This window comes from Lagopus leucura, unplaced genomic scaffold, assembly GCF_019238085.1.
Source record: "Lagopus leucura isolate 7727_CA_CO unplaced genomic scaffold, USGS_WTPT01 Super-Scaffold_100028, whole genome shotgun sequence".
Taxonomy (NCBI): Eukaryota; Metazoa; Chordata; class Aves; order Galliformes; family Phasianidae; genus Lagopus; species Lagopus leucura.
Window position 1 is genome coordinate 3,605,463 of NW_024962279.1, and position 19,576 is coordinate 3,625,038.

A 19,576-nucleotide genomic window follows, 5' to 3' on the forward strand; every position below is an offset into this window, starting at 1 on the left:
AAGAATAACAGGAAATGGAGCTGCCTACAGGAGCCCTGCTAAAACTTCCCTCTATGATGGGCTGGCTGGAAGAGCGGTGGGAAGAAGCATCACTGCATAAAATGGTGCCACCCTTATCTGATGCTATCTGAGGTGAGTTGCAACCAGCACAGCCATGGCCAGCCCATGTATCACCTCCACCCAGAGCAAAGCCAAAGGGTAGCAGGAAAAAGTTGTCAGCTATGGTCAGCTCCAAGTGGAGATGAGTAACAGAACAGAGCAGAGATGCATAAACACCTGTCCTGAGCAGGAGAGAGCCAAGTCCTGCTGCTGAGATCGAGCTTCTGCTACAGACAGGGTTTGCATTTCCAGCTATTGCTCCCAAAGTGACAGCAGCATCCTCAATTGATGTCATTGCATGAAACTAATATTAAATGCTTTCAAATCTGATCAATAAAACAGTTTAACATTAAATGATCTGAAAGCTGTCAATTATTTTTCTTAAATCCTCGTCTTACTCATGAGGTCCCAACTGGAAAGGCAAACATTATGGTTATTAAGCAATGATTGATTTATTACATACCATACAAAGTGTTTCTTTGAAGCATGCATTAAGAGATCCAATACCCAAATTTTCCTTTAGGTTGAATGTTAAAAACACTGAACAGCTAATGTCTGGGAGAGCCTCGCTATCAAGGGCATTAGAAGGAGGTCTGTGTTCCTCTTAATTTAATTAACTTTTTTTTTTTTTTTTAATGAAATGTTTTAATAGTCTGCTCTGAACTAACCACACAGCTCTCCTGCACTAGGGAAGGCAGCGCTGAGAACAAACAGCAAGTAGATTGCTTGTGAGAACTCAAACCCAAACACTGCTCAGCCTTCAAAGGCACAAACATATTTTTCAGCTGCTATTCTCCCTGTTGACAATTATCCAGATTTGGAGTTAATGGCAACGTGGAGAATTCTTGGTGCTCCACATACACCTCCACCAGAGCAGTCCTCTGCATTTCAGGGAAATGCACTCGGGGTGCTGGGAGGATGTTTTGTAAAGGAAAACCCAGGCTGCTTAAATTATGAATTAAGAGGCATCAAAGAGTGCACAGGTAGAAGGACAGAAGCAGGAGGACTGATAGTTTAGACCAAGTCAGGCCACAATAAATAAATGATAAGAGATGCTGAATACTTTACTAAGTATAAAAGTGTCCAGCAAAATAAAAGTTCCTCTGCTTCTCATCCCCTGCTGGGTCCACAAGGAAGAACTGAGGCCTCAGCTGCAACTTGAGGGTTTTTCCCCCTGCACATGTCCCCATCCAAACTGAGGTGCCCTTATCTAACAGCACCCATGCTGCCTCTGAGGCTCGCATCCTTTTACATGGGAGACAAGCTTGCTTATTTTTCTGACACTGTTAAAGTTCGTGCAGTCATAACACACTAAGAGCAGCCAGTCAGTTTGACAAAGACGAAGTGATAGGTAGGAGGCATATTTCATTACACTATCAAGGCTTTGGCGTGGTAATTGGTGAAGAAACAATTGGGAGCTGTCAGCTCAATGCACACGCCTGCTCACTGAGTGACGCACCGAGTCCTTGGTGGGGTAATGAATGATGTCCAACCGCCCTCCCCACCACACTCACACCCTCCTACCTGGCATCCTCCAAAGCCTGAGCTGTACAGTGAGGGCAGGGCAGCTCCTGCACAAAGCCCTCAAACTAATTGTTTTTTAATAAATTAAAAACGATTGGCATTTTATTTTATAGTTTTCTGAGCATCACCCGTCTGCATTTCCACACACACACACATCTTATGGGCTCAGTGGAAGAAGTAATGAGGTGGCAGAAAGTGCATGATGCATGGCCACTGCATACATGAAACCCAAAGCTGCATCAGAGCAGGAATTGTGTCAACTGCTAAAAAGCACCGTTTTGGGCACAAACCCTACTTTCGAAAGAAAACGAGATACATTACTTTGCCACAAAAGATCAACTAAAAATTATTCTTCTGACACCAAGTTGGTTTCTAGAAAATTTGAAGAAAAAAATATTCCGCTACCACAGCATCTGAGTAATCCAACGCTAAAAGCTAAAATCTCCCTAGATTATTTTCTCCAGGCATTCCCTTCCACAAACAGGAGGGGAAAACAAAATCGTCACCTGCAGGAGCAATTGCTTTATTGTGTTCCTCTGTGAGCTGACTGCATCTGAAATTCCATTCCCTTTGCAGAGCCAGAACTTTGAAAGGGCTCTGGTGCCATCTACTGCTGAAATAGGTAGGAAACACCTGGAAATCCCACCCACAGCCTAAAAATACAGAATATAAGAATGCAAACCATTAGACGTGCTCAGAGGAATGGAAGTGAGAGCACAACTTCAGTGCAAACATTGGACATTGAAACAATTCTTCAGTACTGAAATCAAAGAAAAATTTCCCCTTGTACTTAGCTATTTTGTGTAGATAAAAAGCTCTCAAGAGCATTTCCTTTAGTTTGCCTGTTCTTTTAAGCAGGAAAGATTTTAAACCCTGAGTAATTCCATTATTAGTAGAACTGTTAGATTAGCAGCAAAAATGAAACCATACTTACAAATGCATTCCTACCAGCCTTGATTTACCTCCCCATCACAAATCACTCCTCACACTCACTCAAATTCTGCAGAACTTAAAAAAAAACCAAAAAAACTAACTAAATAAGCACATCTTGAAGACTTCTGAGGTAACACAAAGACATCATGTATCCAAATCACTTTTAGATTACATTGCAATGCTGGAAGTATTCAGAATTGGCAGCATTCGCTGAGTGCCAAATCTGAATTGATCACACCGATGTAATTGTGCATGTTAAACACAATTTTAAATTCTTCAGTAATCCTGAGACAAAAATCAAGAGTAGCTAAGAGAAAAACTCCTATAATCTGTTAGGAACATACAGCCCCAAACTGCACCCTGCCTAAAGAACAAACAACCCAGAAAGTCCCAAAGATTCCCTGATTCCAATTTCCTGGCAGACTGAGATGGCCCAGACCCTCTTTCAGACCCTCAATCCTCACAAATCTGAGGATTTACTGGCAAAATCCCACCAACCCACCAGAACTCCTTTTGACGGCCAAGATAATTTTAGGACTACTCATAAAGCTCATCAACCAGATTACTATTTTCATCCCCATAATATTAAACCACAAAGACTAAAGAATATGTTGGCTAATGTCAGTATCAACTATTGACACTGCACTCAAATGTGCAGAAACCAGTGAATGCTGGCAGGACATTTCACCCTTGGATGCAGTCCCCGCAGCCTCTCACCACGCATTCAAGCATATGGTTGACCGCTCGATTTAGTGAGTCCTAGCACAGCATGAAAGAGAAGCTCCTCATTAGCTGCTTCTGTAAAGATTCAAGAACATTTGCCCTCACACAATTACTTGAACAGCTAAAGAAACAAGTACCAGCTTGGATCTCCAGACAGCAGGTTATCACGGCAGAAGTCAAGAGACAACGCTACGCAACGACTGGTATCTGCAACGCTGCCTTCCAACACCTGACAAACCATGACCAAAAGTTTGTTGTAATTTTTTATTAAAAGTCTTCTTATAAAAGTTATCAAATACATCTGTGCACAGTTCATAGTTAAATGTCTCTTATATTTTCAGTTATTTTGTCGGGTTGTTTTCCCCTCTTCACACTCACACATTTCACTGACTTAAGTTTATACATAACTTTAAAAAATCCTACAAGGTTTAAAAACAAGCAAAACCAAACCCAACCCAAAACACAAACACAGGACATCATATTCTCAAAGTTTTCTCCTTCTCCCCATATAAATAAGTGCAATTTTGCTTCCATGGTTCTTTAAAGTCAAACAATTTTATCCATCAACACAACACGCCACACCAAAAATTGCACCAAATACCTTAAAATACCTCATGGATCAGCTTTACCTATGCACTGCTTAAGGTCACGAGAGATCTGTATGAAAATTATGCTTACTATAAGTCATTTTTACCAGGACAGGCAGGTCAGTGAGTGTAGCTACTCTCTGTGAAATTGCCTATGACTGTTGGTGAATGGAAGTCAATAATATCTACAATTATACCAGTGGAGTGTTTGCATTTACTCTAACTGCCTTGCTTTTGCATACAAATGTATGCTTTGCTTCAAGGCACTGAAACTGTTTGATTATACTGCAAATGTATCGTGGGAATATATTCTCAGAAAATCCACAGTGTTAAAGGGAACTCTTCTTTTTTTTGCCTTTGAAATCTCACTGAACTTGGTTCTTCCACACATCCTCCTGGATCCCCTTAAGACAACGCAACTACGCTGTTTGTTTCCTTCTTTCCCTCCTCCCCTCCTTAGCACCAAACTGTATCAGCCCATAAATCGGGGGGGGGGGATTTTATAAACAACTCAATTTTGGCTTCAGTCAGCGATGCTATTGGCTTTGGAAGGACTCTTGTAAGTTTCTGAGATTGACTCCTCAACATTTCAAGAAAACAAAAACAGAAATAGATGAGGCTTTTAATGATTCCATGAACAAAGTTCCTCATGATTTCATTTCCTTCCAGCTGCAGCTGAAAGACATCCTTTATTCCTTATCATTTGTCATTAAAAAAAAACAACCCTGAAGTCCAATCCCTTCAGCATCCTCAAAAAGATGAAGGTTTTTGTGTGTGCTTTTCTTCCAATTTGCATAGGTTTTCCACTGCAGAAGTGCTGTGTTAAGTGACAAAGTAGGAAATACCCAGATGACCTGAAGTTTGTAAGTATTCATTTAGGAAAAGGTTTACTTGCATTGAGAAGAAGACTGACAAAACTTACTGAGCAGATCTGTTACATTTTAGCACCTAAAACTAGAGGGAGAAGAGTCAAAGTTACATGCAAAAACGTAAAGAATCTCTAATGTGAATGAAATGGATGGACATATTTTTTACAAAGACAGGTATTTCAGAATCTGGAATGCAGAAATATAGGAGGAAAGGGAGGGAAAATATCTATAAATATTTCTTATTTAAGAAAAACACCCGGAATTAAAGAGATGGATGACATATAAGGTGTGGTGCCCTGAAGTGTTCTGACAAACTAATTAAAAGTTATTTCCCTCGTAGAGGTTTACTTCTTTCACACCAGCATTTTGCTTCACGTTGTTACAGTGTTTTATGGAGCATTATTCAAAAACAGTATTTCAGTCAGAAGTCTGATTTAGAATTCATCGTGCTTTACCCTAAATGGCCACTTGGAATGCTGTGAAACATGATTTGCAGCCAAAAGCACCAAGTACATAAATTCTTCCACATCAAAAGAGTAGTTTGTAAATTTTGGATGCTCTCCCAGCGTTGGGTGGTGTCCCTAAAAAATGAAATAAGGCCTTTTAGACAGAAAAAGTTCCCATACATCTTCCATTCAAAAGCAAGAAAACAAAATGGAGCATGTGCTATTAATACATTATTTCCGATCCACTGATCTGCTCTGAGGCAAAAGATTCAGCAAAGTAACTGCATAACAGCAATGCAATGGATGGCTTAATGGATTGATTTCTCTTCTTCCCTCATTCATTAATACCAAACGATTTCTTAATCACAACATGGAATTTAATTTATTTGGTCTTAAGAATGAAAACCGTATTTCAAGTATGTGAACACAGACAAGTAAAACAAACTAGCCTTTAAATCTATTCAGTAGAGTACGAATACAGCAAAAACCAAACATCCCCACCCTTGCACCAGTGGCCATCATTACCTGATCTTGAGGGAACACTTTATTTCTTTTTCGCCAAGTGATGTAGTGAATGCCTCTCAGCCTTGCCAAATCCAGGTAACAACGTTCATCCTCACAATTGTACCTAGGAAAAGGCAGAAGGACCCACTCACCTGCAGAGTTTGTGCTCAAATTGATCAGGATAGAACAGGAAAAAAGGGTCTAAGCCTACACCTTTGTTGGCCAATTCACAGGTAACGAAATCATGGACAAATTCTGCTCCACTGCAGAGAAGAACAAGGACTGCCCACCTCTTCTTAATATGTGCTCAAGGAGACAGATTGAGGCACATCAGACACCTCCCAGCCCAACTGCAGCAGTTCTTGGGCATGTAAGAAAAACCCTCGGTGTCTGAGTTCATTTCCTAATGTTCTCAAGCCAAGATTACACCACATCAGCAGCTCCACGGCCTTCCCTGCTGCAGGGGAATAGGTGGGATTTCCCAAGATAGGGAATTCAGGGCTCTCTGGACAAGCACACTGCATTTTTTCTTTAGTTCCACAAAACTGGAATATCTATTAACAGGCAGCTTCATGACAAAACATATTTCAAATGGAACTACTGGAGAACTTTGGATAAGATAGAACGACACTCAGCTGAGCTTGGCCAGCAAGCTGGTGCTTGTTTCCCAAGTATGAAAAGGAGAGCAGCAATATCCTCCCCAGGGACCTGTAACAGGCTGAACGTGCATTGTTATATGATCAGACAGATCACCAAAACACCATTGTACCTCAGACCCATGGGCAGAATCCGATCTGTGAGATGTGTTGTATAAAATGCTGCATCGTATTGATAACATAACATTTTAAGAAATCACTTGCTAAGTTTTTATGATAGCTAAACCATCACCTGTTAATGAAAGCTTGCTCACTTTATGTTTCCAGGAGACATTGTCAAAAACGAAGACTAGAAGACAACACAAGTGAAACATTTGTAGTCAAATACTAGAAGGGGAAAGTGCTTAATTAACATATTTGAACAGATTTTTGCAGTTGTGTGTATAATAGAAAAGGAAAGAGAAGAGAAACACTTACAGTTCAAAAACAACAGCCCAGTCTGGTAGAAAAAGCAAATGGGTAAGTCCAGCTCCATGCATCCCAATGAATATATCAGAGTTATGTGTAATTCTTAATTGCTCTGAAAATTCAAGTTCCCTGCAGAAAACACAACAAAAATAGTGCTGTGGCATGCCTATCCATCTCAGTAAGAATCAGTTACATGTAGAAAGCACAAAATTATCTTAAGGGAATAGTGAAAGAGAATTGATTTTTCAAGGAACAGTTCGAAGAATCAGAAATGTGGCAGCGAGCAATAACTCAGCATGGAATTAGAAGAAATGCAGACAGGTTTCAAAGCTTCACATTAATGAGAGCCTATTCCAAGGGTGTTAATTCATTGGTAAGTTTAAACTTGTCACAGTTTGGAGATGGATTTTTGCTTTGCTTTTCAGCTCCTGCTTCAAACTCTCACTTCTTTCCCATCCTTCGAATGTAATCTCCAAATACAGTATTTTAAATACCCAGGTATTCCCTGAGCACACAAGTAATGGGCTAAAGATACTTAATTGTGAGAGAAGACTGACAAGTGGAAAGGGAAATCACAGCAGGCTTCATTCACGTGTTAACAGTACACACAATAAAAAGGAAGAGAGTAAATTCTTTGATAATTCTGAAAATAGAAAGAAGCTGGCTTAAACTGCAACAGGAAAATGTCAACTGCTCAAACTACTGTAAGTGCAGTTAATTAAGGAAACCCCTTAATTGTGATGGGGATGATGTAGCAGGATGGCTGTAGAAATCTCTAATAGTGAATGGTAGTACAGTTTCAGCAAGTACAGGAAGTCTGGAAGCATCACTCAGTTATGCTTTCAAACAAAGGGACCTGGAAACCCATCCTCTTCTCTTGTATTATTCACTCCTTAAATGCTGTCATTGACAAAGGAAAAAGAATCAAATTTTGACCTCCTTGCTTTGCTTTTGCTTAGACAAAGCTTCAGTTCCTCACTATTCCTGTGTGATCCATGACAGCACCACTGATCACAAAGGAGCTGCTGCCATCTGGTGCAGAAATACACCACTTGGGAACTTCTTTTTCAGGCCATTTCTCACTGGCACAGTGCCTAGCATATCTAGGCACCACAAAATGATCTCAGTGGTGTCTTTGGGGGCCAACAGAGCAGCAAGTAAGTTGAGTTACCATTCATTACTAAATTAAGAGTCATATAAAATAAGACACTAGCATACTGCAGGATAGTTTCATTCCTAGGCACTGCATCATAGGACGGGAATGCTTAACCAGCTCACCCACCACTCCCTCAGTAACATTCATCTCTTCCTACCAGTTCCTGGATTTTGCACAGCTTAGAAAGTGGGACATGGATACTTCTGCATGACAACAGCTTGCACCAGCCACAGAAAGCATGGAGCCATACTAGTTTCCTTTAGCAACATACATACTTGTATTTGTAGTCCACCACTTTGACCTCCAACGTTGACACTGTTTTCAAAGCATTCACCAGCTAAGAGGGGAGAGCAAACAAAAAAAATCACAGTGATTTGGTGCTCTGCTTGAATTAATTCCTCCCCTATACTCCTCACCAGGGAATTACAACAAGGAAGACACAACATACTGTCACTGCATATAAAGGAGATGTTCTCCTACTTTTCTACATTCTCATTTAGGATACATATATCACTCCTAGTAAATCAGCCATTGCAGAGGGGACTTGAATCAGAGACTACTGCTGACTTTTAAGTATGCTACAGGGCCAAATGCCAAGCCACTCAAACTGGTATCAGTTTTGCTGAGGGTGGGAATTGATGAAGATGTGACAATTTAGATTGGATTTTCAAAAGATGTTCCAATACCTAATGAAGCAAATTGGCAACTAGAAGGTTTTTCAAAAATATATGACCACGTCAGACTCCTACTCATACAAGAAATAAAGCCAACAGAGCCCAGGTTTCTAACTTAAAACGGCTTTTTCCAAGTCTTCATTTAAGCAGGACAGGGAGAGAGATACAACTATTTTTCTTAACAAAAGATCAGTAACAAAAGATTAATTTCTCATTTTCCATTGTATGCTCATTATTAGAAATTACACAGCACAGCTGGTGTAAGCAGGCACTGTGGTCAGTGCAGCAGACAATGCACAAGTCTGGCAATTGAGCTCTGCCTGCTCTGACAACAAGCTATTGCATGATAGAAGACTCAGTTTCTCCCTTACATTACATAATAATGCCCATCCATTTTTGTCAGGCACCAGCAGCTAGGAATGAAGAGAGCTATAAAAAAAAGCGATGCTATCATTTTATCACAAGAAAAGCTTCACCATAAAGCCACTAAGCTGCATGATTCAAAACAGCGATTCAGTGTGAAAACTCACAGAGTTTTAAATGCATACACTCAGATACAACTGCTTACACATTTTGATCTGCAAGTGTAGCAGAGCTTTTGATAGAGCCCTTAACACTGGGAACGTTAGAAACTAAAAAGAATTATCTGAAAGCAAAATAATTTAATGTCATCAGAAGCACAGCAGCATCTGTTTGTTAAGAGGAAATACTTTTAGTATTACATCTGTAGTCTTCCATTGGAATTTTAAAAAGGGCAACAAGGTTCAGCATCTGGCGTACAGAAGTAGAGACAGGATAAACGGCCTATCAGAAGAGATTAATATTAGCACTAAATGCATTTGCCCAAGATTTGTCAGCAGACATCTTGGCTGTGCCTGAAGAATCAATCCAGTGAGCAACATTTAACTTCCAATACATTTGTTTTAAGAATAAAAAGGGCCACACCTCATTCTGGTTTAATATTTTCCGGTAATCTGTACTGCGTGCGAGTATTGTGACGCGGATTTTCCCGTCCTAAAAATAAAGAAGAAGCAGAGGATCAGCAGCGAGGCAGATCTCATAAACACAACCACAACGTCCATAATTAATTTTGGCAATTATTTGAGCAATATTTTCCCTCCTTGTGTAACAGATGAGGGAACCACCTTAAAATTCACGCTGTATTTTCCAGCAGATTCAACGCGTCAAAAACTTTGTGAAAGTCTGACTATTAACAAATAATAAAGTGTTTTCTGAGAGATTTATTTTATTCTGTACAAGAGAGTCTTTGTGTTACGCATTATACTGCAGCTTTTGAAAGCAGCTTTCAGGACGGTTTGTGCACAAGATCCATGGGGAAAAAAAAAAAGTATTTTTCTTCTGCAACAGTTCTCCATTTTACCTCTTTATAAATTAATTGGTCTCATGGGGGTGAACGTTCCAAGTGAAATAAAGAGATTGAACTGCATTGACTCCCATCAGTGTCAGCAGGAGAAGCATAACTGAATGTCTGCACTGTGCTTTGAATGCGTGGCCCTCAGTGATACACAGGCTACTCTCTAGCAAACACTTCAAGAAGCTCAGGACTGCTGTACCCACCAATGCAGCCCTTGTGACAACTTGCAACAACTACCAGCACGTACAAAAGAGAAGCCACGGCCAGACAGGTGGTACTGGGCAGGAATAGAAGGACCAGACTCAGTCATGTCCTCCTCTGATCTGAGCTCAGCACTACCTATGAGGATGGATAAAGAGCATGCCTGCAAAGAACAAGGTGGCTGTTTTGCTTTATGGGATCCTCTCGATTGGGCCCAAGGGCAAGTTCTTGTCAGCATGCTCCAGAAGAGATCATGTACCACATACTGCTTGGCTGGGAAGAACACAAAGACCTCAGAAACAGAGAATAGAGGAATGGAGGAGACCCTAGGGTTGAAAGGAAGATGTTCTAAAAGCCTGGCCTATGGAAATAAGACAGGAGGGCAACTGTCCTTAAATTTGCTGAAAGCCTTTACAGAACAAACTGACTGATTAGAAGCACCAGAAAGTGCACTGTGTGCTCCCATTCCACACTGAAATCACTCCACACCAGCCAGATGATGTTGATTCTCTGCTAGGATCTGTCATCTCCATACTACAGTTTCAGCATTCAGTTATCATACCTTGGGTCCTTCTTGTGTGATATTTAATCTGTGTAACACATGCTGAGAAAATGCTCTGAACAGCCCTGTACCGTGGCAGCCAGATATCTGAAAGTAGAAAAGCAATCGTTACTATGAAAGGTTATTCCACACAGAAAAGAATATCTCTCTCTGGTATCAGTCCTGTGCCATTCATATGGAACAAAAGCCAAGTATCACACACTGCACTAAGCACGTCACTATTTGCTGCAACGCAAGCAGCACTTTCATTTAGAAGCAATGTGGCTCTCTCTGTAGTGCTACAGCCTAAAGACATGAGCTAATAACCCTAGGAAAGTCTGTCAGAGTAGAAGCTCTTGTGCTCTGCCAAAGGATTTGCCCAAAACCCACTTCATGGTGTCCCCTCAGTAAAGAGGTACAGCGTATCTCAAGAACAGTGGGATAGAGGATTGCATGTAACCAGTTACTGTTGACTAGCTGAAGTAACTTTAAAATCATTTCAAGTTAAACAGAGCTTCAGTGCAGTACGCTTCATGGCAACTCAGCTGGACACCTGAGAGATTCATTAGCTCAGACTCCACAGTGTCACATACACGTGTAGTTACCATGAGGATGGATAAGGAGGACTCACCAATGGTGTGTTATAAAACAAGCCATACCGCATTCGAGGCAGCAATGAGAAGACAGCTTCTTTAAAGCACACCTGCAAAAGGAGATCACAAGTTACACTGTGCTGTTACCTTCCACTGGTTTGTCCCATGCTCATTCAGTGGGATCACTGCTTACAGTGAGCCAGCAATTACACACTCCTGTCAGAACATCCTCACTTCCTTGACTGTGCAAAAGAGTAGAACAAAGAGCATCCTGATCCCAAAGGAGATCTCAGCTCAGATGCTACAGATTCACATGTGGGAAGACATCAAAAAAACAAACAAATGGGAAAAAAAACCAAAAGCAAACCAAAACAAATCTGAATTAAATAGAAGGAAACCAGGTGAAGTACAGAGTTTAGAATGAATTTAAGGGATTTAAGAGACTGATATGAGCTCTGAATGTGTTGCAGAAGTGAAACGAATACACAAATGTCACTTCTCAAAAAGTTTGGCCTGTCTATGTAAATGCAGACATGCCACAGAATTGGGTTACAGCTATATCTCCTGTTTGCAACACACTCGTTTTACACTAATTAAACATGCATGTAAAGCATCAGTGCTCCCCTCTGAAAAATATATATCCAGAGGCAGCTTTGCAAGCAGTCATTCTTAATACACAGTCACTATGAATTAAGACAAAATATGAAATTCCATACCCTTTTAGAGTCAAAAGTTTTCAAGTGTATTATGTCATAGTCAGTAAATGCCTTCCACGTCTCGCTGAACAGGTCGCCATAGCCATAGGAGCTCTGTGTGAGAAAGGAAGGACAGAAAGGCACAGTGATGACATAAGTGCATACAAAAACTCCCTCTGTGACTTAAAAGTTCTATACAGAAGCTTAAACACAATCTTAACATGCACATCACCACCACAGAACCTAAGACATTCTAGCACAGAAGGCACACAGTACTGAATACGTAGAACTGCACTTACAAAGCTAGTTGAATTACCTGGCAGGTAGTTAATTTTTTATTAAAACAGTTCTGTAACTTAGCAATCTAGACAAATTCTTCAGCAGCAGATTAGAATCTGAGTTAGGAGCAAGGTGTAAGGTGTTTCCCCAGAGACAACAGAACACAAGTGGAACAGAAGCAACAGAAATAGGAGGGAAGAAGATGTAAATTTGGACTTCTGAGACCAAAAAGCACCCAGGAACCCAAGTGCAGCAGTAGCATTTGAAGTAAAATGTCACAGCAAGTTTGTTCCATATTTGCCTCTGTTCTGGGACGCTCTCTTGCGTACTGCACACACACCTCAAACTGAAAGCAATGATCTGATTTGGTGGAAGGGGGAATTGGGAAACATGCTGAAAGGACTTCACTCTACCTGCTCACCTTAAAAGGGCTTTAGAAACATTGCTTTCTTGCAGTTGCAAAGACAGTCTGCAGATCAACACCCAGTGGATTTCCTACTCATTTTCTGCTCTGTTTAACCTACATCAGAGGGCATTGCTGCTTAATAAGAGTAGTGCACCAACTCTACAGTAGCTAGAAAGTATGCCCAGATCTAATTACATCAAGAAAAGAAAAAAAAGAGAATGAATAATAAGATCAAGTCCATCATTTGAGAGGTATAAACAGCTCATCAGCAGTTAGTTGGTGCCATCATCTGGCTGCCCATGGCAATGAACTCAAGCAGACCAAGCAGTTAAGACTCATTTAAAATGATGGTGCTGGTACAGTACATACTTTGAATGGTACTTTGAAAGAGTTATTAGATTCAACAATGCAATATAAGAAAAAGAGTTTCTTTTCAAAGTAATTTACAGTTCTGACACAGCTGAACTTTTCAGAAAGCCATTGGAGCTGGATTAACAACGGCTCTCTCTATAAAACAAGCTTGCTTATCTGGCAGGCACATTTATTTTACCTTTCAAAATGTAAGAGAACTAAAAAAAGGAAAAGAAGAGCCAAGAAAGAGACTTCTCATTAAACAGCAAGCATGAAATATTTGCAGTTTTTTACTGAATATTTGTCATAGCAGCCAATGCAAAGGAAGAAAACACAGTATTATAGGAGAACAAGGTAACAGACGTGGGACAATGTTATATCATCAAAAGCTTTGCTCCTTCTGAACCTGACATACATTTGTCTGGCATATTACAAGTTGTTTACTTGTAACAAACTCCTGGACAACTTAAACACAGGTCAGTAAAACTACTGTTACACTTCAAAAGTCATGGCTTCCATCCAGCAGTACAGCAGAAATATTTCCACTTAAAAACATTTACTCTAAGGGGTGACGCATCTGTATTAAGATGATCCAAAAACTTACCAGTTCCACGTGACTCAGTTAACTGTCCACAGCAAAGCTAAACTGTAGCTATTAAAAGTTGCAGAGTCTCTATTAGACAGAAATATAACGCATTACAAGCATATTAAAAGCACCGTGGACTTACAGTGTCCCACATGACTATGTTGACATCAGTACTGAAGGAATTATTAATGTGCTGCGTAATATAAAGGTTGACGAAGTCACAGAAGTGATGGTACATATTAACACCTGAGGAAAAGAAATAAATGTTAGCAAGTGCTTCACTACTCACTCCTCAGTGGTTTATGCATTTTTCTCTACTAGTACCTCACATCTTATACTGGTTTTCTCCTAATTCTGACTGAATGCTTCTTATACACCCTAGAGAAGCAAACCTTTAAAGAGAAGGAATCGAGGCAAGAGATCTGAAGCAAAACACACGCTAAGAAAGGCTCAACTAAATCAAAACAGCAGCAAAAAGATGGTGAAAGAAAAAGATAAGTTCCACGTACTACTTCTCTCTCTATAAACTGCAAATGCTTTCCAAACTACATAAAAGTAACTGCTGCTCTAATAGGAACTAGTTAGATATACAGGAAACATGACAAAACAGGCCTTTGGCACTGCTCTTGGTTCTTCTTTATGAAGGTTACTGAAGCTCTGTCTGGAGGAATACAAGATAGAACTTGTACTTGCACAGGAGCCAAAGCCCAAGACATTCCTCAGGTTTTTTCCCAGAGCATTCTTGTTCCCTTTTGGCTTCTTAAGCTAATACCTTAAGACCACAGTGCATAAAGAGCACTGAAACAAAGAGTTAACATAGTCCAGGCTGCTTGGTAGCCAAGACCAGACATCAGCTTTAGGACCATATACACACAGCTCTTGGTACAAAGCTTCTGCCCAAGAAGAGCTGCCATCAGAACTCAAAAAGCAGTTCTCCTCTCCTCTGCCCCCCCAAAAACAGAGAAGCTAGACAGCATCAGCTTTCTAACACAGACAGACAACCCTGCTAAAGGTAAAGACTGAAAGCACTGCAATTCTTCCAGTTACAGTTTAGGGGAATACAACAACTTTGCTTAAAAGATAAGATACTTGTGTCCAGGGATTAGAGGCTCACCTGCATCCAATTTCATGAAGTATGTTGGCTTTTCAATAACAATATCACACTTGCCATCATCCAGGGGCCTGAAGTTTAATGAAGTAAACGTCTGGAGTTCTGCAAACCTACAAGATTCAATCACAGAGAACATGCTCTGTCATTAACATATCAGAACACGTGTATTTCATACACCTAAGATTCAGTAACTGTTCTTTCAGTCCATTTGATTTAACAGGATGGCTGAAATCTGATAGAGTCTGACAATTAAAATTATTTCAAATCCTAATGGAAGGTTCTTCAGGTTATGATCTCCAAGAGGTTAAACATTGCCTTTGATCTCAGGAGCAAACAGCATCTTTGATGTACAAATCAAGGCAGGAGAGACGTAACAAAGAGCCTCAGAGCGAACATCTGTGGGTCCAACTTGATCTGCATTGCCAGAGACTTCAGCAAGATCTTCATGCTTTGCTCAGAATAATGAATACAGATGCAATATTTATTACCCCTGGATGTAAACAAGGATGAGCAGCAGAAATGACAACAGTAGGCACAGAAGAAAAGCCTTTTCTTCCTCTACAGCTCTTCTTAACTGAAATTGACCATCCATCCAAAAAGTGGAAAAAAAATAATTGAAAACATGAAAAAAAAGCATAAAAACTCAATTCCTATAGGCATTTTAGTAGTTCCCTTCCTTCATACTTTATCAGTTAGCTGTCAGCTCAGCTTTGAAGTGCTAACACGAAACCCATGGTAGCCACCTACTACCAAAGCATCCTTGCACTTCCTACTCAGCCTCTAGAGTGCTGCCCATTTCACATTCCAAATACAGGCTCCTTGGGAACAGTATATGAATATATATCCAGACCAGGCCCAACGTCACCAGGACTATCAAAATTAAGGCACAAATGCCAACTTCAAGATATTTCTCAACAAAAGAATTGACTCCTTCCATAGGCAAACTAGGCACAGGGCTAATATCGCTAGAAACACTTACGCATTAGAAATCTAATTACAAAATGGTTCTATGCCTGTTCCTGCTATAAATTAGGCAGAAAAGGTACAACTATAAAGTAACATAGCTCAGAACAGCACTCTGCCTAGATGTAGTTACAGAGATATCTAGAAAAAACAACACAAATTGACCTTAGAAAGGAACGACCAATTCCCCAGAATGAAACACCTCACACACAGCTGCTAATGCCAAGGAAAAGATAAATGGAGAAGTGAATTGGGATCAGCCCCAACAAGTGAATCTTACCAAGATTGCAGAGGGCTCTTGCGTTGACCTTCAGCTAAAAATGCTTTAACATCAAGGGTGCAATGACCTCCAATTTCTCCCTTCTGGAAAAAGTCTTCTTTGAATCTATTGCAAATGAATAAAAGTCTATCAGCCTCTGTGCAACAGTGCCATGAGTGCTCTGCAATCAAGATTGCATACTCAAGGCAATGTTATTTAGTCTCAGGTCAGCAAAGCTTCGTACACATTTAAAACCTGAGTTCTTTTTTCACAGTGCCTCATACAGAAACAACTCTACCTTGCGCCCCACCTGAACAAGAAAGGATGTGTCTGAATATGCAGAAAGAATGTCTCAAGATACAGAAACATTATCCTCTGCTCGGTCAGGAGAAGGAAGTGTCTTAATCACCCATCATCACTCAAAAAACACAACAAGTTTTATAATAATCCATTCTGCCAGCAGCAGCAGACAGCAGTCGAGCTTTAGCAACATAGACCTCATGGCTTCAGCAATACGCTTCTGAGCACGGGCTCTGCAAAGCTCAACATGCACACCAGCTATACGCACAGCTCCATTCAACAAACTCTTTGAGCCCCTCCCCCTGCCACCTCTTAGGTTTACTCCAGCAACACAGAATCGGACCTCTCGTGGTTTCTCTTTGCAGTTCTTAAATCGATGTACAAGTTTGTTGCTCTGCAATGCTGAAGGAACTGAGAACAGGTCAGAGATGAATCTCCCTGTTAAAAAAAATAAATACATTTTATCGATAATAACAATTCTGTTTAAAACAAAGTGAAAAGCAAAATACCTATTGAAAACACCTACTGTTACTGCAGGCTTACAATGGGTTTTCATTTCATTCAGCCTCTCTCGAATGTAACCAAAGTCAGCTTGTTTCCAGAATATCTGCTGGGCCGTCTCGATGTCATTCGCCCTGATGAGAGGAAAATAAAATGCCATTGCTCAATTCTAGTAATGGCTTTAACAGATAACTTCTTTTTTTTTAACCCCAGTGAAAGGGAACAAAAAAGCCAGCCAGGTACTATACTGACATTCAAGATGCAAAGCAGGAAGCAACATATCAGCTACACCTCAGTGAAAACATCAATGCCAATTTAAAGCAGTTCTGCTGTAAAAGGCTCTAATTCTTTTAAACATTTTTTTCGTCTGTTTTTAAAGATAAGAAAAGGAACTGTGGAGTTATTTTAAGAATCTGAATTGAATGCTAAATCAGGATAAGGAAAACATTGTGGTAGGAAGTATTTCAAGCAGGATTTTCTTCCTTAAAAAGCTGAAAGTCACACTGAGAGATGTACACTGAGTATACATACAGTGTATATGTGTATATGTGCATCTGTACACAGATGGACAGCTCTCCATCTAATGGCTCTAATGACCACAGCATGACATGACTCTAATGACCACAGTAACGTCAACTTCACAGCTGATACAAAAGTGAGCAGTACACTTTTTTGTTCTTTTTCTTTTTGAACATACTGCACTTTATAAGTTTAAGATGAAGCTTACCATCCAGATTCTACGTAATCACACACTGGGTAACTGAACCTGTGATCTGATTTGCAAGATTTCTCGTAGCCCCAGCAGGATTTTAATTTCTTCAAGTATTTCTGTAACACAAAATAAATGAATATAGCAAACAATCAGAGCTGTCAGCTTATACACCATCTCTCAATAACAGATCTTGTTTTTCAAATCTTGCATTAAGATCTTTGCCTGAAAACAGACCTCTGTTTCAGAGGGAACACTCCAATTCCTTACACACAGCAGAGGGCCCACAGGAGGCACATGCATAGCAGTGTTATTCTTGCCATTAATATATCTTTTCAGGACAACTAATTTTCCTAAACCAGTGAATAGGATCCCAAAATTCTCAGGTTGCCAACAGCTATGAACAACAAAGCTGAGCTCACCTAAAGCACAGTGCTCCAGGCTGAGAGTACCGCCAGGCAAACCCAGCAGAGCTGGTTCTGCAGTGCTGCAGAAAAGCAGAGAAGAGGGAGCACAGCTCCATCCCAGAAGATGCTGGAATCGCCCTGAGCCACACACAGCCCCGATCCCCAGGTTCACCACCTCTGCAGTTCCTATTCATAGAATCATAGAATGGCCTGGGTTGAAAAGGACCACAGTGCTCATCCGGTTCCAGCCCCCTGCTGTGTGCAGGTCGCCAACCAGCAGACCAGGCTGCCCAGAGCCACATTCAGCCTGGTCTCGAATGCCTCCAGGGATGGGGCATCCACAGCCTCCTTGGGCAACCTGTTCCAATGCCTCACCACCCTCTGGCTGAAAAACTTCCTAATATCCAACTAAATCTCTGTCTCAACTCAAAACCATTCCCCCTCATCCTATCACTATTCCTAAACGAAACCAACTCACCGGCAAGGAAACCACTACAAGTCCACCAACAAACTGCTTCAAAACCACAACGACATCAAACCTACTTTATAAGGGCAATGAGAGTCCTGCTTGCAGATGCCAGCAATGTGCCGATTGTTGTGCAGGAAGTATGGGATGTGCTCGTCTGGTAGGTTGACAGTCCTGTAGCTGTACATAGGCTCTTCCGGAACACTTCTGAGCTCAGTGAGATTTTCATCTCGGGAATTAGCCAGGATTTCTCGCAGTAGCAATCCAAACATCAGCAAGATGAACATGGCAACTTACAGCTTCTGCGTGAGGAAAAAAGGCAACGTGAGTGCAGCAGAGCACATTTCAGGCATACCGGGTAGCAGCGCCGTGTACTCCGAGTGTTTTCATTTGTGTCGTTGGGGCGGCCTTTTTGTCTGACAGAAAGTAAACTCTCACGGAGACAGCAGATTGTACAGCCTCGGGATTATCTGGGGATCATTAATCACCGGGTAATTACGCACTGCTACAGACTAAAACGGGCGTGTTTACTTTAGCTGGAGCCCGAGGGATCCTCCGAGCGCGGCCGTGGGAGCCGAGCACAGAGCGGGCAGTACGGAGGGAGGCGGGAGAGCAGCGCCAGGAGAGAAAAGGAGGAACAAAAGTTTAAAAGTTAAAATTAGCACAGACTGCAGTCTCCGGCTTGGAAGATATTAAGCAAGAGAGGAAGGGAAGCTGCGCAGCCGCCACTAAGCGGTCCGACTTCAACAGAGCCCAGCAGCAGCAGCAGCTGCCGCCGTGTTGCGAGGTGGGACGCGGAGGCTGCAGGGACCACGCGGGTCTGCGCTGCGTTGCCGCACGTCACCTTCTGCCGACACATCCCCGAACCGAGCCACTCAGGAGAAAAAAAAAACGCCGCACCCGTGTCTAAAAAGCCTTTTCTACGCTGTAATTTGCCGAAGAGCCAAAGCCCGGCAGCGCGGACAGCTTTACCTGTCAGCTTTGGGGAGAAGCGCTCCAGACGCACGGACCTACGGGGACGGAGGGGGAGCGGAGCGCGGCCGCACATCCCGCGACGGACGCCGGTTGGGAGAGGAGGGACGGGGACCGCCCGCCCCGCAGCCTCAGGACGCGCCCCGGCCCGCCCCGCACGGCCCATCCCCCGCCTGGCGCTCACCGCTCGGCGCCCCGCGGCCCATCAGAGCCGCCGCAGCTCCGTCCTCAGCCGCCGCAGCGCCGCCCCTCCTTCACACCCGCGGGCAGCGCCGCGGCTTC

The 19,576-nt window shown here is 41.7% G+C and overlaps 1 protein-coding gene across 2 annotated transcripts; it reads right to left on the reverse strand.

Moving 5' to 3' along the window:
- Nucleotides 1-3,529: 3,529 nt before the first annotated feature.
- EOGT (EGF domain specific O-linked N-acetylglucosamine transferase) lies at nt 3,530-19,547 on the reverse strand. 2 transcript variants are annotated; one of them, XM_042880943.1, is made up of 16 exons: nt 19,479-19,547; nt 18,400-18,624; nt 17,468-17,568; nt 16,766-16,874; nt 16,583-16,677; nt 15,961-16,065; nt 14,721-14,827; nt 13,749-13,852; nt 12,006-12,098; nt 11,328-11,399; nt 10,718-10,804; nt 9,525-9,593; nt 8,181-8,242; nt 6,759-6,878; nt 5,707-5,809; nt 3,530-5,316 (listed from the first exon to the last, which is right to left on the reverse strand). In XM_042880943.1, exons 2-16 carry the CDS (start codon nt 18,607-18,609, stop codon nt 5,170-5,172), a joined length of 1,584 nt encoding a protein of 527 aa, XP_042736877.1. In that variant the 5' UTR covers nt 18,610-18,624; nt 19,479-19,547; the 3' UTR covers nt 3,530-5,169. The 2 variants fall into 2 exon arrangements, with proteins under 2 accessions (XP_042736877.1, XP_042736876.1); XM_042880942.1 differs by lacking the exon at nt 19,479-19,547 and adding an exon at nt 19,295-19,402.
- Between the last annotated feature and the right edge of the window lie 29 nt (nt 19,548-19,576).